The 21,231-nt window shown below is 44.7% G+C and overlaps 1 protein-coding gene across 14 annotated transcripts in view; it reads left to right on the top strand.

The window, feature by feature from the left end:
* Positions 1 to 21,231, top strand: part of LDB3 (LIM domain binding 3) — a 155,936-nt gene that overhangs the window by 11,819 nt on the left and 122,886 nt on the right. For 13 of the 14 annotated variants that reach the window (XM_082222380.1, XM_082222381.1, XM_082222383.1 and 10 more), the window contains exon 1: positions 3,371 to 3,622. In XM_082222380.1, coding sequence (XP_082078506.1) covers positions 3,530 to 3,622 — 93 coding nt within the window. In that variant the 5' untranslated portion in view covers positions 3,371 to 3,529. Of the gene's footprint in view, positions 1 to 3,370; positions 3,623 to 21,231 lie in introns of those variants that run through there. The other variant, XM_082222374.1, reaches the window with a different exon arrangement.

Below are 21,231 nucleotides of genomic sequence, written 5' to 3' on the forward strand. Positions count from 1 at the left end.
TTCAAATCCCCGCAATGGAGTGAGGTCCCGTTGCCCTGTCCCAGCTCCTGCCAACCTAGCAGTTCAAAAGCACGCCAGTGCAAGTAGATAAATAGGTACCACTGAGGTGGGAAGGTAAATGGTGTTTCCGTGTGCTTTGGTTTCCATCACGGTGTTCCGTTGTGCCAGAAGCGGTTTAGTCATGCTGGCTACATGACCCGGAAAACTGTCTGTGGAAACGCCAGCTCCCTCAGCCAGAAAGCGAGATGAGCGCCGCAACCCCATAGTTGCCTTTGACTGGATTTAACTGTCCAGGGGTCCTTTACCTTTTACCTATTATGCACCACTGGGTCTAGAGTAGGCTTCTAAAGAAGTGGATACACAACTGCCTCTTTAAGGGCAAAGGGTAACACCCTATGATGCCAAGTTTTTTGTTTTTTACCAGTAATCAGCCAACCCACTCCATCTAGCTCTAATATGCCAGCATAGACAAGGATCTAAAGAGCAGGGGATGGCAGGAAAGAAGTCTTAACTTTTTTTGCAGCTGCTCAGAGTGGTCTATTGGGAATTGTTCTGTGTAATGAGGCCCTGTTACATCAAGGCTGTAGGGAGTTACAGAGAACTGTTTGGTAGTCTTGTGTGACAGGTTTGCAAAAACACTCTGCAGATTTTTTTGTTTTTTAGGAGGGATGATAGCTGTGTTGCTTGTCCCATAAGAAAAATACCAAAATCTATTTTAGGCAGTACCTCTATTAGCCCAACCCAAATTTCACCAAGTTGTGTGTAAGATTTCTAAGTTCTACAGAACTCTTCCTAAGGCTGGATGATGATGATGATGATGATGATGATGATTTAAATGGAAGAGTCTTAAGATGGAGGAGGCAGCAGACATGCAAATGTGTGTGCCTTGGGGAAATAATTCACTGTGATTAAAATCTAGACTTGCCCATCAGAATGAAAAAAGTCTCCCCCCACTTTCCACCCCTTCCCTCTCCACTGCCTCTCCTCCAAGATTTGGGTGTTTCCTCACTCAGAAAGGAAAAAGACAGGGGAAGGTAGTGTATTTGGGGGGGAGGGGAACCAGCAAAGGAGCTACTCAGAAGGTTGGGGACTCCCTGATCTACCTCGACATGGTGTGATTAAACTTGGGGACATGGAAATCTGCTGTACACCACCCCAATTTATCTTGTTATTTGGGGTGCACACACAGAGAGCTGTTGGACATTCCTGCCTGACAGGTGCTTGTTAGACAACCCTCGTTGTAGTAAAACCAGGAGGTTTATCAAAGCCTTGGTAGGCCATTGTACATGGCAGGGGCGCCAACTCCTGGGGGCCCATCCTTTTGGCCCCCCAATGCTCCAAAAAATCAGGGCCCAGCATGGAGCAGCTTCAATAGCCAACTCCTCCTGCCATGGCAGGTAGTGGCAGCAGAAGCAGCAGGAGCTTCAGGCCATTGGAGCTACATTCCTGGCTCCTCTGAGGTCCTGATGTGACATTGGGATGTTTTATATGTGCAATCATGCGCAACACCAGCCCCTGCACCTCTGGAACATGGCTGCTGGGTTGCATTTGGTTTGGTATTGGGCAGGTTTTTTAGGACTGTTCTGTCCCAAGATGCATTCATTCTGGTGTGTTACAGGAGAAAGAAAACCTTCTGTATAAAAAAAAGGTCACAACTACACTATAAATTTAAAGCACATTTAAATAAACTTTAAGGCTGCTGGGAATTTTAGCCCTGTGAGGGGTAAACGATGGCTCCCAGGATTCTTTGGGGGAAAGCCATGTGCTTTAAATATATGGTGCAGATGAAAGCCAGTGTGGTGTAGTGGTTAGAGTGTTGGACTTGGGCTTTGGAGACCAGGGTTCAAATCTCCACTCAGCCATGACGCTCACTGAGTGACCTTGGGCCGGCCATTGATGCTCAGCCTACAGGGTTGCTGTGGGGATTAAATGAGAAGGGGTGAACCATGTATGCCACCTGGAGCTCCTTAGAGAAAACATCGGATATAAACACAATAAATATGGAGCCTATGGACGGGGTGCTAAACACGAGAGGCCCCCGATGCACACACAGTGTGCAACATGATGGAGGCCGGCTCAATTTTCTCCAGTACCTCAGGTTACATACGCTTCAGGTTACATATGCTTCAGGTTACAGACTCCACTAACCCAGAAATATTGCTTCAGGTTAAGAACTTTGCTTCAGGATGAAAACAGAAATCGTGCTCCAGCGCGCGGTGGCAGCAGGAGGCCCCATTAGCTAAAGTGGTGCTTCAGGTTAAGAACAGTTTCAGGTTAAGTACGGACCTCCGGAACGAATTAAGTACCGTATTTTTCGCTCTATAACACGCACCCGACCATAACACGCACGTTTTTAGAGGAGGAAAATCCGTAGGCATGCCACCCGTAGGCATTCCCTCCATAACATGCACAGACATTTCCCCTTACTTTCTAGGAGGAAAAAAGTGAGTGTTATGGTGCAAAAAATACGGTACTAACCCAAGGTACCACTGTATCTAAGAAGCCTCTGCATGAACATTGAAGAGAATGAGGCCATCAAGGAGGGTCAAGCCTCAGAGGGAGGAAGTTGCCTCAGGCAGCTGACTGAGGCTGTCACAAAAAGGAAATAGTTATTCAATTTGTTGCTGATGGTGGGTTGTTTGTTTGTTTGTTTGTTTGACCAGGGATAGGGGCTTGGTGTATTTTTCTGCCTCAGTTGACAAAATACCTTGACTGACTTAGGGGCTATATACCCCTTGGTTTGGGGCAGGGGACACCATTGGCTGCTCACCTCAGGCAGCAAAATATCCTGAGGCCTGGCTTCCCAAGCCAGGGGGCAAACTCCTAAGGTTGTGCAGCCTTAACATTTCAAACGTGATATGTTTTAAAACAGGGGTGCAGTCCCTCTTCCTTCCCCTTTATTGCTTCTCCTCATTTTCCAGAAACCCTAGTCGTATGAAAAGAGAACCACACAATGGTGCATTTAATGCTCTCTCTTTCACACACAAGAGTCACAGAAACACATTTGACATAGGTCAGGGACTGTACACTAGGGAAGCCTTGAGAACGATGCTATTGACAAGTGAGTATATCGGCCAGAGGTTCCTTTTAATGCCATTGTTTTTTAAGCGGCTGACACGCTTAAAAAACGACATCCTCTTCATTATCTTAGAAAAGTGGCTTTGAGTCTGAGGAGGGGACCTGAGGAGTCTAGAAAGGTCTGCTAACCTCCCAGGGGGGGACTATATTAGACCTCTGAGTCACAGAGGTTTCGCATAGCCGGTGTTTGGTTACAAGCCTTTTATGGGCTCCCTCATCAGGGATATCAGTATCCGCATTATAACTCCTATCTATTCTTAGGTGACACTTCGGCAGGACTGACCAGGCAAGAGACAAAAAAGATCTTGATTTTTCTGCTTTAAATTGAAAGAGAGAGAGCGAGAGAAAAGAATATCTCCTTTTTTAAAAAACCAAAATATCCACCTGTGTCCCCCCCCCCTCCCTCTGTTTCACAGAGCTGCTGGGGTTCCTGGCGTAAAAGAGAGATAATATGTCTTACAGCGTGACTCTCAACGGACCCGGACCATGGGGGTTCCGACTGCAAGGGGGCAAGGACTTCAATATGCCTCTGACCATCTCCAGAGTAAGTGCTAACAACTCAAAATACCTCTCGAGATTTGCTTGGATAAGGAAGCAAACCTGCTTGTAATGGTGTGATCTGACCTGGGCAGATATGAGAGAGAGAGGGAGATTGTATTTGGTTAAAAATGGGAGGGGGTGTCTATGAAGATAGCATTAATACAGTGTTACCCCTCCCCCCAAAAAAAAATTGTGTGCTGCATTTGCGCCTTCTCTGATTCAGAGAAAATATTTTAGCAGCCGATCTTCTCTCTCCCTCTCCCCACAAATGTTTCTGTCTGCAAAAGTGTATCTGGTGATAAAGAGACTCTGTTTTGCATAACGTTGCCCATACTCTGCAAACTAAAAGTCCACATCGACAAGGGTGGAGCCGAGTGTTTGCAAACCGGATGACTTACCCAGAAAATATAATAACAATCACACCAAGCTCTTATTTCTGTTCCCCTTGTATCTCATCCTGGTAAGGCTTATCTCCTCCTTTCCTGCGTTCAGATCAAATAGTTAAGCTACCAGAATGGTTTGCAATTGTCAGTGCCAGAGAGAGGCTGAAACGTTTTCAGCATCTGAAAAAGACGCTGGTGTGCTTTTCCAGCAAAGTTTTTCAAATTAATAGGATAAGCTTAAATTCAGTAGTGTAGGCCTCCGGGGTGTGAAAAACAATGCCTTGCATTAAAAAGGTACCTGCTATTTTCTGCTTCAAGTAATGCATTCCTTAATTGGTGCAATTAGCCTTGACTATTCTATTTATTGCAATTCCAGTCTTCCACTTTCCTTAAGAACTATTGGCGACCTAACCAGAGGAAGGCCTGCTGGTGGGGAGCCATCTATTTCAGGGACTTCCTAAAAGGATCAAGATAATTTGGGGGAGGGACGGGGGACGACTCTGACTCCCTAATGGTGCTTGCAGTCAATTTTCCTTTTACCTACATAATTAGACACAAAGAATGTACACTTTGGAGTTAAGTACTTGGGTTTATTTATGACTGCTGCCTGAAATGTACCTTCCAATTATTTAGAAGCATACAGAACAAAAAAAAAATGTATTTGCAATGTATTTGAATAGTCTAAAATCAAAACATGAGAATTTCTCATAAATTTCAGAAATTTTGGTGGCCAGTTGCAATCCTTTACCCACCAACTTGGATAGTAGGCTCCATTGAACACAATAGGACTTACTTTGAGTTGACATGTATAGAATTGCATTGTAGGTTCCGACCCAAACATCCTGTCTCTATGGAAGAAGCTACAGTTCTGTACCTGGTCTCGTAGGCCACCCATCCCTCTCACCTGCTGTGGGGCACCATGAGAGTAGTGTTCCTTGCAGCAGAGGGTTTCTTGGGGGAGTGGGTCAGCTGCAGGAACAAGGGGAAAGTGGGTTGGGAAAGGCCACAGATCAACTTCTCACCTGTAGCCACAGGGCTGTTAAAAAGATGAACCACTTCTCTTGAGACCGGGCCACAGAAATCATGCTGAAGACTATGGGGCTGTTTAGCTGTTACTTGCCTACCTCAACTCTCTGTGTGGTGAGATCAGGAGTGGGCTTCAGGTCTGAACACTTCTCCTCTCCTCCTCTCAGAAGTGAACCTCAAACCAGGAGAGCCTTCATTTATCTGGAGGCAAGAGTAACTGTACCTTGGACTCTGAAATTGCTTTCTACTACAGGTTCAATATCCACAATAAAGCATAATTTCCACATTTGGGGAGCAGGGCGGAAGCGTGTGAGATAAAAGCCCACTCGCGATTTTACCATGCATAGAAGTGAGCTGGGTAGGCCTAAGAGAAAATGAATTATCAATATGCTTATTCTAAATGCTTTGGATGTAGCAGCAAGATAGATAACTGGAAATAAAAGAGATATCCAGGCAAGTGTGGCTGCATGGATGTTTAAATTTCCTTCCCTATACTATGTGGTCCTCAACCATTTGTGAAATCCAGCAGTGTCTGCTCTCCAGCAGAATGGAGTCTCTATCCTTTACTTCTCTCATGCAGCCCCCATAAATTATTCTGAATAGTTTGGGGACCCTCTGGAGCACTGTGGGAGGGAGGGGGCACCGTGGCAGCAGGGGGAAGGGAAGAGGGGGAAGCCCCCTTGTGCAAAATTGGGTGCCACCCAATGTTTCTTTGGGAAATATGAATAATGATTTGTAGTTGTTTGGAGTGCAGGAGACCACTAAAATGAACTAAAGTAGTCTAAGCAATGAACCTATAAAAGCTCTTAATTACTATGTCTTCTCCACTGTGCTTGGCACCTCTCCTGTTTTCCAAGCTTCCTCCCATCCCAGTCTTCTCATGTTTAATTCTGAATGATCCAGGTGCATATACTGTTCCTGTGGCATTTTAGCTCTGTTGAAGAGCACCTATGGAGGAATGTGCATGAAAAACTTCATGGTAGGATTTTAAACCCGTGAGGCTTTCTGCCGGGAGGAGGCTAGATTCCAGACTGTGCTTATGATTCTCTGTTTTGCAGTGGTCAGAAAGGTTTTTCACTCCAAAGTAAGATGATTCCCCCCCTTCTCTATTCTACCTGGCTTTTCTTCCTCAGAGAGAAAAGTACTCTCTGGCCCTTGTGGTCTCTTCCAACTCTATGATTCTATGATTCTACTATGTAAGAATCTTCTAAGGGAAAAGAAGTATTAACAGGATTAGGCTGTGGCTGTGACATCCATACCCAAATCCAGAGCTGCAGTGTAGATCAGGGGTTGTCAACCTGGTCCCTACTGCCCACTAGTGGGCGTTTCAGGATTCTTGGTGGGCGGTACGGGGTTCTACGGCACAAGCGGAATCCTTCCATTGAGCACTGGTGCACAGTAAGGAAATTAGTGGGCGGCATTAGTGGGTGGCAGGTATAAAAAGGTTGACTACTCCTGGTGTAGATCTTCCAAGTTTGGGGCTCTGGTGATAGATACTGAAGCTGGAAATGCCCCATAGAAGTTTATTGCTTTGAGCAGGCAAAGGTGGAAGGTGATTTATGGGATTGCAGATTAGAAAGCTTCTATATATTGCAAAAAAGAAGTATCATTGCGCATACAAAGCTAGCATATCAGGGAAGCAGCTAGAATGTTTCTCCTGACATGCTAGTTTTCTAGCTACAGGATATTTTGGGGTTTTGTTTTTTTAAGGAGAGCATTAAAACGTATTATGCCCCCATCTGTTATTTGAAGTGGTAAAGTCCAGTAATAGTTGTATTGCACATAGACACCCATGAGTCACTCCTTGTCTTCCATGCATGTATAATTTTGTGTATGTATAAATAATACAAATGCCTTGTTCCCCCAAAATCTGTGATGAGCCTATCGGAGCTTCATAGTTCATGGGTACATTAGGGATCCAGTCTTCAATATTCATTAACTACGTGTTTACAGACAAGAACACCGTAGTCATTTCATGTTGGCAAAAAATTAACATAGTAAGTGGTTTTCAGATACCAGTTGGTGCCAGACTTCTTATGGCTGTGTATATTAATATCTGCAAGATAGAGGGTATGATCAGCCCTAGCATTTGCCATGGAAAGTTTTGGGATTAGTATTTTTCAAAATTTGAGCACTAAATTGCTGTGCTAATGTCAGGAAAAATTAAATTTGGCTTTAGTATTCATGTTAGGATAAGGCAAATCCAGAAATAGATGCTAGACCAGCATCTGAGCAACAGAGCAGGAGCTGGATTTGTTATTCATGACACACAGTGATTCCATTCTTGAGACTGATTTGCAAACATGAATATACAAAATAAAAAATATACAAAAATATTTTTTGTAGATACATGTTTTAACACTTTTATTAGGAAATTGCATATCAACCTTTCACGTTTGTTCCTATTTCTTATATACATTTATTCATCTTTTTATGAGTATTTTCGGGAGTCTCTCAACTTTCCTGTAGCTTTTCTCTTGCCATGATAATTGACTGTTTGCTCATGGGGAATAAGGAAATAAGAGATACCTAGAAGCTGCTCTCAGAACATCCAACCAGCTATCCATTTGAGTGATGATATCACACAAAGCTGTAATTTCCAATACTGTCCTATCTCACTTTTATACTGTCCTCTCTATAAAAGCGTCATAAACCAGACAAGAAGCTCCTTTTTGTCAGGAATAAAGTTTTATGGGCTGTTTGTTATATTACCCTTATTACAAATAAAAGTGGCACCTAGGCACTGTATCAGGAATAGTTCTTACAATTTACCGGTAAGTTGTGTGGGACTTTTACCACCAGGTACATGTAGCCTCTGGTGTAATCATATATATATATATATATATATATATATATATATATATATATATATATATGCAGGTTTTGGTGTCTTCGGGTGTCTTCCCGTGTAAGAGTCGGGGTGTCTGTGCGACGTTTCGACGAGGTCTCACTCGTCATCTTCAGGCTGGTGCTTTCGGCTTCTTGTTACTGGAACAGAGCAGAGTCTGGTGTTTGAGTTCCTATAAATACTGTTGAGGGGTGTGGTGTATAGCCTCCAACGTTCTGGGCAGAGAGGAAGTTCCTAGATTAGTGTGCCTTTTCTTCTTTTGTTCCTTAATTACTTGAGGGATATCTTGGGTGATTTCATGAGTGATATTCTGAATACCACTGGGTGGGTCATTAAGTGTAGATTAGTTGCTAAAGCTTTCGTGTCTTGACCTCTTGAGCTTGTGAAGAGTTTTTCTGAGAAGATGGCTGTGCTGCATTTAGTTGTGCTCTGGCTTGGCTTCGTGTATAGGGGCGAGCTGTGGTTTTGTGCCTTGTGCCAGCCAGATCTGTGTAGGGATTGCAGGGGGGTGCAGCATCCGGAGGTGCCACTATAGTTTGGCTACTGGATGGAGTCTGTAATATGTCTGTGGAGAGGGTCTGGGTTTGGGTCTGGTGTGGTTGATTGGTGACGGCGTTCTGTGTGCCTCTGGTTCTGGTGTCGGTTTTTGTGGGGAGGGCTAATTTCCAGATGTCTGGCAGGCGGGACGTGTCGTCACGCTTGTTCATGTTGTGAGGGTGTTTCTCTATCTCGATGGCTTCCATGATTATTCTCTTGTGGTGATGTTCCATGTTAAAGAGCAATTTGGAATCTGCAAAATTAATTTCGTGTCCTGTTTCTTTCATGTGTTGGAAAAGAGAGGAAGTTTTTTCTTCTTTTTTGACGGCATTCTTGTGTTCTGCGATACGTGCATTTATTCGTCTGTTTGTTTGTCCAATGTACGTGGCTGGGCAGACTTTGCAGGGTATTTCATAGACCCCTTGGTTTTCCAGCTGGATTTTGTCTTTTGGGTTTCTGAGGATATTGGCTATTTTTTGGTTGGTGCAGAAGGCTGTTTTGATATTGTGTTTATGGAGGATTTTGCTGATTTTGTCTGTAGTGCCCTTGATATAAGGAAGGAGGGCCAGAAAAACCCTGTTTTTCTGGTATCCATTGGCGATTAGCAATACCAGAAAAACAGGGTTACGAAGCTAATCCAAAAAGAAACACCCCCCAAAAACCAAGACACAGAAGAAAACAATGGCATGGCCCTCCTTCCTTATATCAAGGGCACCTTATATCTGCCCAGCCACGTACATTGGACAAACAAACAGACGAATAAATGCACGTATCGCAGAACACAAGAATGCCGTCAAAAAAGAAGAAAAAACTTCCTCTCTTTTCCAACACATGAAAGAAACAGGACACGAAATTAATTTTGCAGATTCCAAATTGCTCTTTAACATGGAACATCACCACAAGAGAATAATCATGGAAGCCATCGAGATAGAGAAACACCCTCACAACATGAACAAGCGTGACGACACGTCCCGCCTGCCAGACATCTGGAAATTAGCCCTCCCCACAAAAACCGACACCAGAAGCAGAGGCACACAGAACGCCGTCACCAATCAACCACACCAGACCCAAACCCAGACCCTCTCCACAGACATATTACAGACTCCATCCAGTAGCCAAACTATAGTGGCACCTCCGGATGCTGCACCCCCCTGCAATCCCTACACAGATCTGGCTGGCACAAGGCACAAAACCACAGCTCGCCCCTATACACGAAGCCAAGCCAGAGCACAACTAAATGCAGCACAGCCATCTTCTCAGAAAAACTCTTCACAAGCTCAAGAGGTGAAGACACGAAAGCTTTAGCAACTAATCTACACTTAATGACCCACCCAGTGGTATTCAGAATATCACTCATGAAATCACCCAAGATATCCCTCAAGTAATTAAGGAACAAAAGAAGAAAAGGCACCAACACATGCTTTAGCAACTAATCTACACTTAATGACCCACCCAGTGGTATTCAGAATATCACTCATGAAATCACCCAAGATATCCCTCAAGTAATTAAGGAACAAAAGAAGAAAAGGCACACTAATCTAGGAACTTCCTCTCTGCCCAGAACGTTGGAGGCTATACACCACACCCCTCAACAGTATTTATAGGAACTCAAACACCAGACTCTGCTCTGTTCCAGTAACAAGAAGCCGAAAGCACCAGCCTGAAGATGACGAGTGAGACCTCGTCGAAACGTCGCACAGACACCCCGACTCTTACACGGGAAGACACCCGAAGACAACAAAACCTGCATTCCTGTACCCGTGAAAATCTACGAAAGCATATATATATATATATATATATATATAAAATCACCATCAGGGCAGAGAATTCCATCTTTAGAAAAGAGGTCCAGGTGTGAATATTTCTTCTGCAATGGTCTCATTTACCTCATTCAAATGTTGTGCTAAACCAAAGGGTACCTAATCCTGTAGATCAGCATTTCCCAAACTTGGGTCTCCAGCTGTTCTTGGACTACAATTCCCATCATTCCTGACTACTGGTCCTGTTAGCTAGGGATGATGGGAGTTGTAGTCCTAAAACAGCTGGAGGGCCAAGTTTGGCCGTGCCTGGTTTAGCATCACAGTATATGAACGAGACTTGGGATTGTGAACTTCCTCTCTCCTTTCTTTCTCTGACATGGCTGAGTTGGAGAACAGAAGCTTTCACTTCCATTTTAATTCATACCAGTTAATTGAGGTTAATATTAAGCATTGTTTATTGAAACAAGCCACCTTCATGAATTGCATTTTGAATTGGCTCTTTTCAATAAATTGTAATTAACGCTAGCCACACTTTGTCTAGATTAGGACATGGTGCTAAAATGTAGCTAGTTAAAAACAAGCAAAAGCTCCCAATCTCCTCCTCGCAGCTATAACCAGAGGATAAAAGATAATGGAAAGTGTAAAAACCTGGGATTCCTTAGCACAACTCTAAATCATACTTTTTAGTGTTGTGTCCAAACCCGGCCACTTTGGATAAGTCACTTTCAGCCTGATTTAACACACAAGAATTTTGTAAAGATAAAAGAGAGAAAAATGTTCCAGTTACAGATAGGTAGCCGTGTTGGTCTGCCATAGTCAAAAATAAAAAAATTCCTTCCAGTAGCACCTTAAAGACCAACTAAGTTAGTTCTTGGTATGAGCTTTCGTGTACATGCACACTTCTTCAGATACCTTCTTCAGAAGTGTGCATGCACACTTCTTCTTTCAGAGAGAAAAATGGTTACTCTCCTTAGACTCTTGGGGCAAGGAAGAAAAAGATTTTTTTAATGTAAATGACATAACCGTTGTGTCATAAATTAAGCTCCATGGATATTCATACTTCAATGACTGTAGCAGCAACTGCGCATTTATGAAAGGGGCGAACCCAGACCACAAACACAACAGCTGGAATGTTCATATCACCAAAATGTCAACTCAAACTCAGTATCTTGGCTAAATGCAGATATGTCAAGGAGTCTAGTTGGTTACATGGTATTTTTAAACAGTGAGAATGGAAGATCCGGTTTCTGTTCTTACGTGTGTGTGTGTGTGTGTGTGTGTGTGTCTTGTGGTGGTTCATTGGTATGGGGAATTTTTAAAAATGATTATTCATTTATCCAAGTTACACATTACAGCAAAGAACTGGTAATATTGGGATGAAGAAAATATATGGTGTAAGAAGGCTTAAGTCAAGAGCGGGTTCTTAACTTTGTGGTGTGAGTCTGGCTTATTGCTGGCTTTGGAATTTGCATTTCAGATGCACATGCTAATATATCAAATGATAATTCACCCAGCAGTCTTAACCCTTTCCCCATGCATGCTTCAAACAAACCATTTTTTAAAAAAATTGCACAGGTATGTTGTTTCAGTTATACATTTCCACCTCATTTCTTTTTTAAAAAACCAAACTGCCGGGGGGGGGGGAGCAGCTTCAAAACTGAACTAGGAATTTATACAATTGTGTGTTTGTGATGGCAGTGTCCCAATAATACAGTCCCTTGACCAGTGGCTCCATATCATTAAAAACCCTTTCTGACCCATTTTTAAAGAGCTCGCTTTGGGACAGAAGCAAACCTCTTTGCAAAGCACCACGACTGCCTTTGCCGTTCTCACACTGGTACATTTGTACAGACCCGCAATACTGAAAAAGATCAGTTATCAACTGGCATCACATATCCTCACACAAAAGGTCTCATATAAAACACAACACCTGGATATTTGCCATATTTATGTCGGCGTAACTGAACACTTAAAGGTAAAGGTACCCCTGCCCATATGAGCCAGTCGTGTCCGACTCTAGGGTTGTGCGCCCATCTCACTTAAGAGGCCGGCGGCCAGTGCTGTCCGCAGACACTTCCGGGTCACGTGGCCAGCGTGACAAACTGCATCTGGCGAGCCAGCGCAGCACACGGAAACGCCGTTTACCTTCCCACGGCGTTATAGTGCCACTGTATTCTGCTCTGGTCAGACCACACCTGGAGTACTGTGTCCAGTTCTGGGCACCACAATTCAAGAAGGACACTGACAAACTGGAACGTGTCCAGAAGAGGGCAACCAAAATGGTCAAAGGCCTGGAAACGATGCCTTATGAGGAACGGCTAAGGGAGCTGGGCATGTTTAGCCTGGAGAAGAGGAGGTTAAGGGGTGATATGATAGCCATGTTCAAATATATAAAAGGATGTCACATAGAGGAGGGAGAAAGGTTGTTTTCTACTGCTCCAGAGAAGCGGACACGGAGCAATGGATCCAAACTACAAGAAAGAAGATTCCACCTAAACATTAGGAAGAACTTCCTGACAGTAAGAGCTGTTCGACAGTGGAATTTGCTGCCAAGGAGTGTGGTGGAGTCTCCTACTTTGGAGGTCTTTAAGCAGAGGCTTGACAACCATATGTCAGGAGTGCTCTGATGGTGTTTCCTGCTTGGCAGGGGGTTGGACTCGATGGCCCTTGTGGTCTCTTCCAACTCTACGATTCTATGATTCTATGATTCTATGATTCTATGATTCTATGATTCCCGCTAGTAAGCGGTCCCTATTTATCTACTTGCACCTGGGGGTGCTTTCGAACTGCTAGGTTGGCAGGCGCTGGGACCGAGCAACGGGAGTGCACCCCGCCGCGGGGATTCGAACCACCAACCTGACGATCGGCAAGTCCTAGGCGCTGAGGTTTTACCCACAGCGCCACCCGCGTCCCTTAACTGAACACTTACGTAATATGTAATAGCTACATAGCTTCCAACATAACTAAATAGCTTCCAACATAAAATAATAATAACAAAAGCTCAAAAATTAATTGATGGCTGGCAGAACTTTCAGTTATTCCCTTCTGGGAGGTCCAGGTGATCTGATCTCTGTTGCGTCTTCAAAAGCATGCAGCACAGGAGCCGCAGTCAATCAGAAGGGTGACAGGTGAAGGCATATCTTTGTGTTCCCATGAAATGGAGCATTGTGCTTAACGCCTTGTCATTTATCTAAAAATAAGTGGCTGAGTGGTGGCAGCGAGGAAAGAGAAGCAGGCGTGTGAGATTTTAAGGTCACCCTGCAGCTTCCAGCGCCTGAAATTCTGGAACCGAATATCTTCTTCTTGCAGGCAGGTGTGAAAAGCAGTTTCGGTGTTCTCTGTAGCCCAGTGTTGTTGACACAGGGCCACAAACACAGCTCGGTTGCCTTTCTCCTTCGTCCCTGTGGGCTCCTCCACAAGCTTGCTTCAGGGAGCTTGCTGCCAAGTTGGGAAGGAAGCCAAAATAATGGTGTGTGCGGCCTTCACAGGTGACCGTGATCTTATCTGTAAACTTTCCCAGTGCTATGAGAAGGTGGGCCTCCCTAGAGATTATAAACCTCTGAACCAAATCAGAAGAATCCTGCCTGCCTGTCCTTTCCCCATCTCCATGTAGCCAAAGAGTGGCCAACCATTTGTCTAAGTCACAGGTGGGCATCCTGTAGCCTATTTTATGTAGCCCCCAACATCTTCTGAGGCTGCCCCATTCTTTCCTCTCATCAGAGTTCCTTCCTTCTCTTCATTTCCTCCATATTTTCCTTCTTTGCTTTTCGTTTCAGAACAATTGGAAGGGGCGGCATTGTATTTGAGAAAATAATAACTTTTTAAAATTTCAAGATCAGTATTTTTCTTTGGTTAATGCAGAACACTATTGTCTCTGGCACCCCCCCCCCATCCTTGGTTGAGACTCTTCCCACTACAGTACTGACACATAGTCTATGCCCAAAGGTATGTGGCCTTCCACAGTATAAAGGTTGCTTGCTTGTTGTTGTTGTTTAGTCATTTAGTTGTGTCCGACTCTTTGTGACCCCATGGACCAGAGCACGCCAGGCACTCCTGTCTTCCACTGCCTCCCGCAGTTTGGTCAAACTCATGTTTGTAGCTTCGAGAACACTGTCCAACCACCTCGTCCTCTGTCATCCCCTTCTCCTTGTGCCCTCCATCTTTCCCAACATCAGGGTCTTTTCCAGGGAGTCTTTTCTTCTCATGAGGTGGCCAAAGTATTGGAGCCTCAGCTTCATGACATGTCCTTCCAGTGAGCACTCAGGGCTGATTTCCTTCAGAATGGATAGGTTTGATCTTCTTGCTGTCCATGGGACTCTCAAGAGTCTCCTCCAGCACCATAATTCAAAAGCATCAATTCTCCGGCAATCAGCCTTCTTTATGGTCCAGCTCTCACTTCCATACATCACTACTGGGAAAACCATAGCTTTAACTATACGGACCTTTGTTGGCAAGGTGATGTCTCTGCTTTTTAAGATGCTGTATAGGTTTGTCATTTCTTTTCTCCCAAGTAGCAGGCATCTTTTAATTTCATGACTACTGTCACCATCTGCAGTGATCATGGAGCCCAAGAAAGTAAAATCTCTCACTGCCTCCGTTTCTTCCCCTTCTATTTGCCAGGAGGTGATGGGCCAATACCTTGCTCTAAGTAGGCCCAAGGAAAGCTAGCCACCAAGTAATTTTCCATGGTGGGCCTAGAATGGCCCAGAGGCAGAGTTTTGAACAAGCCCTTCTGAATCAACAGGCGGCGTTCTCTATCCCCTAGGCAGGTGTGCATGTCAGAGCTAGTATGCAATGAAGCAGCAGTCTGATTGTTTTTAAAAAAGACTTTTGGTTTCACCGCTATTGTTTCCTGGGGAATTTTAAGCATATTGACTTCCAAAATGACTCTGCTTCATCTTTTTGCAGGGCAGGGTTGATGGTTGAAGCCAACCACGTGCACTACCAACGTGGTTTTTTTTTATAGCTAGAGTTTTTAATATGACTGGAATTTAGAACCCCAGCAATGGCAGGTGTCTTTATCAGCAACATCTAGGGTTCTGGATGTTAGTTCTGGCATCATGATGTGTGTTTCTATGCCTGCACCAGCAGCAGGCATTGCATAGTGGCAAATAAATATTGTTTAAGTTGAAAAAGGTATTTCACGCCTGCCATTTTTTGTATCAGTTACATGTTCTTTATTATCTATTGCCTTTTCAGAATTCATTGTGGGATAACATTGCTTGGCTTGCTCATAATCAGCTTGGGTTACTCTATCATGGATGCTTTGAGTGAAGGTGATGCCTCTGGCATTTTGTTCTGGCCATTAGAAATGTAGTAGCAATGAACCCATTCAGCTTGACCACAGGAGATAGTTAAGTAAAAGGGCAGTTCATACAAACAAATGGACATTAAGTATCCATTGATATATTTTTTAATTAGCAACTGCAGGAAAGTTTCTGGTTATCAAAGAGGGAAAATGCAAGTATTTGAAAGGCCAAGAGACAGGATATTGAATGAGTGCAAAAACAGCACCTTGTCTATTGAGACAGCAGATCTTCATGAGCAATTATGATACTTGGTGGGGGGGGGAGTAGTGCCAGTGCCCCATAATAAAATGACAGAGGTAAGATTTGAAGAAGCAGCTTTGTAGCTCGTAGTCTTAGGCGCTGTGTCCCCCTGCTGTCTTGTACAAAATTTCAGTCAACCCTGCGAACATGATGCCGGAAGAATTGCAGTTCACATGATTTAAGGCTGTGGAAGCTATTCACTGAGCAGTATTCCCCTTCCCCAAATCATCAGGGTATTGTCATGTGAGAAATGGATTTCTTCCCACTATTCTTATGCTCCGTGCTTCTATTATATTTGTTATTACAGTGCAATATCCCTCAAAAGAAGAAGAGCAACCGTAATTTGGGGGGGTGGGGGGTATGGATTCCGAGTATGTTAGTCCCGCTCCAGCAATTCCTTTGCAGCATCTAAGAACTTGGATTAAATCAATTCCATTCTCCTAGTGCCTCTGATCAGAATAGAGCCGTCAAGAATGACCTCTTTTGCTTCCTGTAACTTGCATGCTCCATCAACATCCAGAAACTTTCATTAAATAATAATATCCATGCAAAAATTGAAAGTATTGCCAGACTTCCCTAGTGATCACTTTGGCTCTCACTCATTGACCGCTTTTACAAGTACCAATACTTCATTTTGCTATTACAGAAATATGGGCGTGTAGAGCGCAGCTGGGGAACATATGGCTCATGACATAATTTAATGGGAGGTACGAGCCTGGAGGGAGAACAAGGAGGGGGTAAATGGGTGTGGGTGTGCAGATGGAGCAATGGAAGGAGGAGTGTGTGGTGGGAGCCCCTTGCAAGCTATCACTTCAGACATCTGTCAAAGGGATCTATCCATCCCTCCCCTGGCTGTCTGTTGGGTTGCTGAGGAAGGGAGATTGGGGCCATTTCGTAGACAAAATCTCCATGTGGACTGGAAATGTCAGCACTCTGAAACCCAGGAGAAACACTGTCTGTCATTGTGGACAATACAAGTTAAATGGACCAAGGGTCCAATTCTGCATAAGGCAGCTTCCTATATACATTTTGACTTAATTCATATTCATGGTCCTCTACAAGTTCTGGTGTGTTTGGCAAGGGGCAGCTGGTAGAACTGGAAATAACTCTGCCTTTCGTGATCATGGAGCTATGTCATCTTGCCATACTTGGGAGGACAAATACCAATTGCTGGACTATTTTGGCTTCGTTTCTCCACTGCTGCTGATTAGCCATCATTGCTGAGCTAAATACTGATTTAAACCCCTTTCTTTTTAGAAGGCTGTTGGCTCACGACTCTTAATGTACTTTAACAGCCTATAGCCCTTTGATGTACAGCCAGCCCTGGCTGCAATTACTCTGTGTCTGCATGCCACATAAAATGACAATAGCGAAGGGCCATACAGTCTTTACCTGCCCTGGATCGCACGTATGCTGCTCTGAAGCCTCGCCATGGATTGACACTCTATATTTAAAGTCCCCTGTAATGTAGGAAGGCATTTTGACCAGGAACTAATGCAGTGCTTGCTTCACACCCCTGGAATGTATGGGTAAGGCAAGTAATTCGGAACGTCCAACATACATCTTGTCATAAGCCGAGTCCAAAGTGGGTGGCCAGTTCCAGAGTATTCTGTTAAGAATACAGTGGTACCTTGGGTTACATACGCTTCAGGTTACATACACTTCAGGTTACAGACTCCGCCAACCCAGTAATAGTGCTTCAGGTTAAGAACTTTGCTTCAGGATAAGAACAGAAATCTTGCTCCAGCGGCGCGGCAGCAGCAGGAGGCCCCATTACCTAAAATGGTGCTTCAGGTTAAGAACAGTTTCAGGTTAAGAACAGACCTCTGGAACGAATTAAGTACTTAACCCGAGGTACCACTGTAGTTTGCAGCAATGGTTTGTTTGTTTAGATGTTGGGATTTCTCAGAAGGTGGTGAAAGTTGACTCATTGAGGAGATCCAGGGAGGTTGGGCAGCTCAGTTGGTTACAGCATGGTGCCGATAATGCCAAGGTTGCAGGTTCGATCCCCATATGGGACAGCTGCATAGTCATGCATTGCAGGGGGCTGGACTACATGATCCTCAGAGTCTCTTCCAACTCTGCAATGCCTCTTCTGTGCTTAGAATGTAATATAGATCCAGGGTAATGGGAGGGGCAGAGAAGCTCCATTGTGAACCTCACTGTTGGCCTTCAGCCCATATTGGGCCTAAGCTAACACACAGGATTGTTGCAAGGGTAAAATGGAGGCAGGGAGGACCATTGCCTTGAGCCCCTTGGAGAAAAGGCAAAATACAAATATAATTATGTAATGTAACATGTAAAAAGCAAGTTTTAATTTAGAGAAAGGTTATGTAGTGGCAAGAAGAATTGTGGATTTAGCTAGACATAAGCAGACCAGGGTCGGGGCCTTCCCCTGTTCTTGGGAATCTGATATGGAACCAGTGGGTTTTCTGCCTTTTTTAGGAGTCTGCTTGTCTAAAGGAAGCTAAGGGTGCAATCCTATACCCACTTGCTCAGGATAAGGCCCATTGAACTCAGTGGGACTTAGTGCTAAGTAGGTGGGATTATAGGATTGCCCAGTAAGCCCTATAACATTGTACTTGGAGAGGTCCTCACCACTCTGGGAAGCAGAGGATGCTTAACAATATGCTCTCTGTGATCTCTTTCTCTGAGATGGGAGAGGTTCTGTGTATGGTGGCCAGATGCAGAAGAAGAAAGGGAACCCCCAGAGCAGGAGAGGGGAGATAAACCCATCTGGCAATTTCAGTGCCAGTCTTGGCTGTGCGTAGATAATTGCTGCGGAAAGTGTGGAAAGGAAGCCATGAGTTGACATGTGCCCACGTGAGCGTGCTATACAGTTAAGATGTAGCCACTTTCTCCTCTCCCCCCCCCCCAAGAGATCCCTAGAGATCCCTGCACTGCCGGAGGAGCTGAAGTTGGAATAATGGCAAGTTCTAGGGACTCAAACAAATTGTTTTGAAAGGTATTCTCTAAGAAGACCAAATGGGGACTAGTGGCTTTCCCAGAACTGGTACTAGAAAGCTGGGGCTATCTCCGGGACAGCTTCGTGCCATGGGAAATTGTTGTTGTTAAAATTCTGCATCCAAAGTCTGCTGTTAAAGGCACAATAGCCAGAAAAAGAAGAGAGAGCTGAAAAACCATGTTGGAATACATTGTCCATGGTTGACCACACAAAAGCATGCTGTTAGTGAAGTTTGCCACCTCTGCCTAAACAAAACAGTGCGAGAGCAGTAGCGAGCTTTGCTTCCATCATACTTGAGGAATGTTTCCACTTTGACAGGCTGAGAAGATGCCGTCTCCATTCCCCTGCAACTCAAGGGGCTGGCTGTGAATGAAAAACTAGAAGAGCGTTGCTTTATTTATCCCCTCAACAGGTGCAAATCGGCCAGCTGTAATGTGAACATTCCTCCACCCACAGTTCCTTTGGGTCACTGCGTCCTAACCTGGAGCAGAAGACCAGACCCTGCCCAGCACAGGGCTGCATTTCAGATCTGCCTCTGAGGCAGCGATGGTTGTGGTGGCAGAATAATGTATTTTAATTGTTAAATGTTAGCCACCCTGGAAGCGGTGAAGTGGAAGGAAGCTGTTGAATGCTTAGAATAAAATAAAGGAATTCATTTACAGGCCCTAGTTCTGTACCCATCAAGTGTCCCTATTTCCCTGGGACATTCATGGAATTACTGAAGCTATCCCAGCTTCTGATTTAAACTGGGAATGTCCCGTTTTCCTCCTCCAGTGCTATTACCGCCAAGCACAAGAATAGGATCAGCTGGTGCTTGCGGGACGGATGGGGCTCGTCAACCTGGGAAGGTAGCCCATCTTGGAGAAGGAAAACACTGACCCTAAATCTGTGGGCTGATATAGGATCAGCCCACCTCCTGGGCTCTGCTCAGTCCATTGGATCCAGCTAGTCTGCCTGTATTGACTGCATTAGCAGCAGCAGCACCGCACATAGGAGCCAACTCCTAGGGGCTGAGGTCCCTTCGCCCCCCCTAAAATATTTGAGGGGGCCACGGACCCCAAAATGGATGGGCATTTCCATTCAAATGGTATGCATGTGCTGCATTATGTGATCAGTTATGTGGGGCAGGGCTTACCTGGGGCCCCCCAATATTTTATTGAAGTTGGCACCCCTGCCCACACATGTAAAGTCTACATAAGCCCAACAGTCTGTTGTAGTTCCACCCCCACCCCCTTTGTGGGAAGCCTTCTTACAGATACCAGTGAAATAACAGGGCAGGTTGGTGTGATCCAGGTCGCCCCACCTTCTGTATGGTAACTATTTCAGACCCAGCTTCTTATGTATCATAATGTCAGGGAACTGCCATCGGCTCAGAGGCGAGAGGGGGAAAGGCAGATGGATTACAGAGAGCCTCCAAAAATCGTTGGAAGCAGCACTTCCTCAGCGGAGGAAGGAAGCCACGCCTCTAGTGGGGAAGAGCTGCAGGGCTTGGAGGATGCAAGGGGTGCCAGGACACCTTGCCTGAGTAAAGCGGCGAGGAGGGAGGTCCCTCTTTACTCAAGCCTTCCTTGCACAGTAGGCTTTCACGTAGAGAGGGGAGACGTAGGCTGGGGGTCAAGAGACTACTCTGCTGGGGAAAGTTTAAGGACCACCCACTCTCAGATTCTGCTAGTGAGTGAGCAAGACATGGAATAGATGCGTTCTGCATTGTAAAGGTTTTTGCACCAATAATAAAGCTTTTGAAAAGACCAGTGAGGGATCTTGCCTGTTCGCTCTCAAGCAACCATCCGATAGCCCTAACACATAAGAAGGTTGATACTTTCAATCAGCTTTACCAGAAAAGCTACCGGGTGCGCATTGTTCCATGGCATTTTCCAAAATGAAATGAACGTCAGATCGTGTAGCAAGAGATCAACTGGACTCTGTTCAAATCCTACCTCAAAAAACAGAAAAGAACAAAAAACTGGATTAAAAACTCTAGTGCTTGTCTTTTTCTCTCTCTTTTTAAAGCAAGGCAATCCAAATGAAATTTGCACGAATTAAATTTTAAAGTGTTTTCCCTGATAGTGGTATTTAATGCAGAGGTTGGTGGTGGGAACTACAGATTGTGTGGTGAGCATGAGGCAAGGTGATTGAACTTCTTGATCCAGAGCAAGCTAAATAAGGCAGCATTGGTTTCCAGCGCTTCAGGTGTGCCTCTGAGGTCAGGCATAGCAGAGAAGAGATTCCTTCAGTTAAATATGGATCTGAAGCTTGGTTTTGTGGGCTCTCGTGACCATCAACATCATTGCCTAGTAGCAGTGCTGAACATAGTGTAAAACAAGGGGTGGGGGGGGGTGGCAAAGTCCTTTGTCCAAGGAGCTTATAAATTCAATGTAAACAGTGGGTGGGTTGGTGAGGGCGGTTTAAGGCCAACTGAACTGGGAGAGTTGGGTTTCCTCTGCCTAATCAACACACACACAGCTGCCTCTGCTGGAATATCTCTGCCTAATCCACACAAATTTATATTACAGCAGTATATAAATATTTTTAAAAATATAAATAC

This window comes from Podarcis vaucheri (genome assembly GCF_965113315.1).
Source record: "Podarcis vaucheri genome assembly, chromosome: 5".
Taxonomy (NCBI): Eukaryota; Metazoa; Chordata; class Lepidosauria; order Squamata; family Lacertidae; genus Podarcis; species Podarcis vaucheri.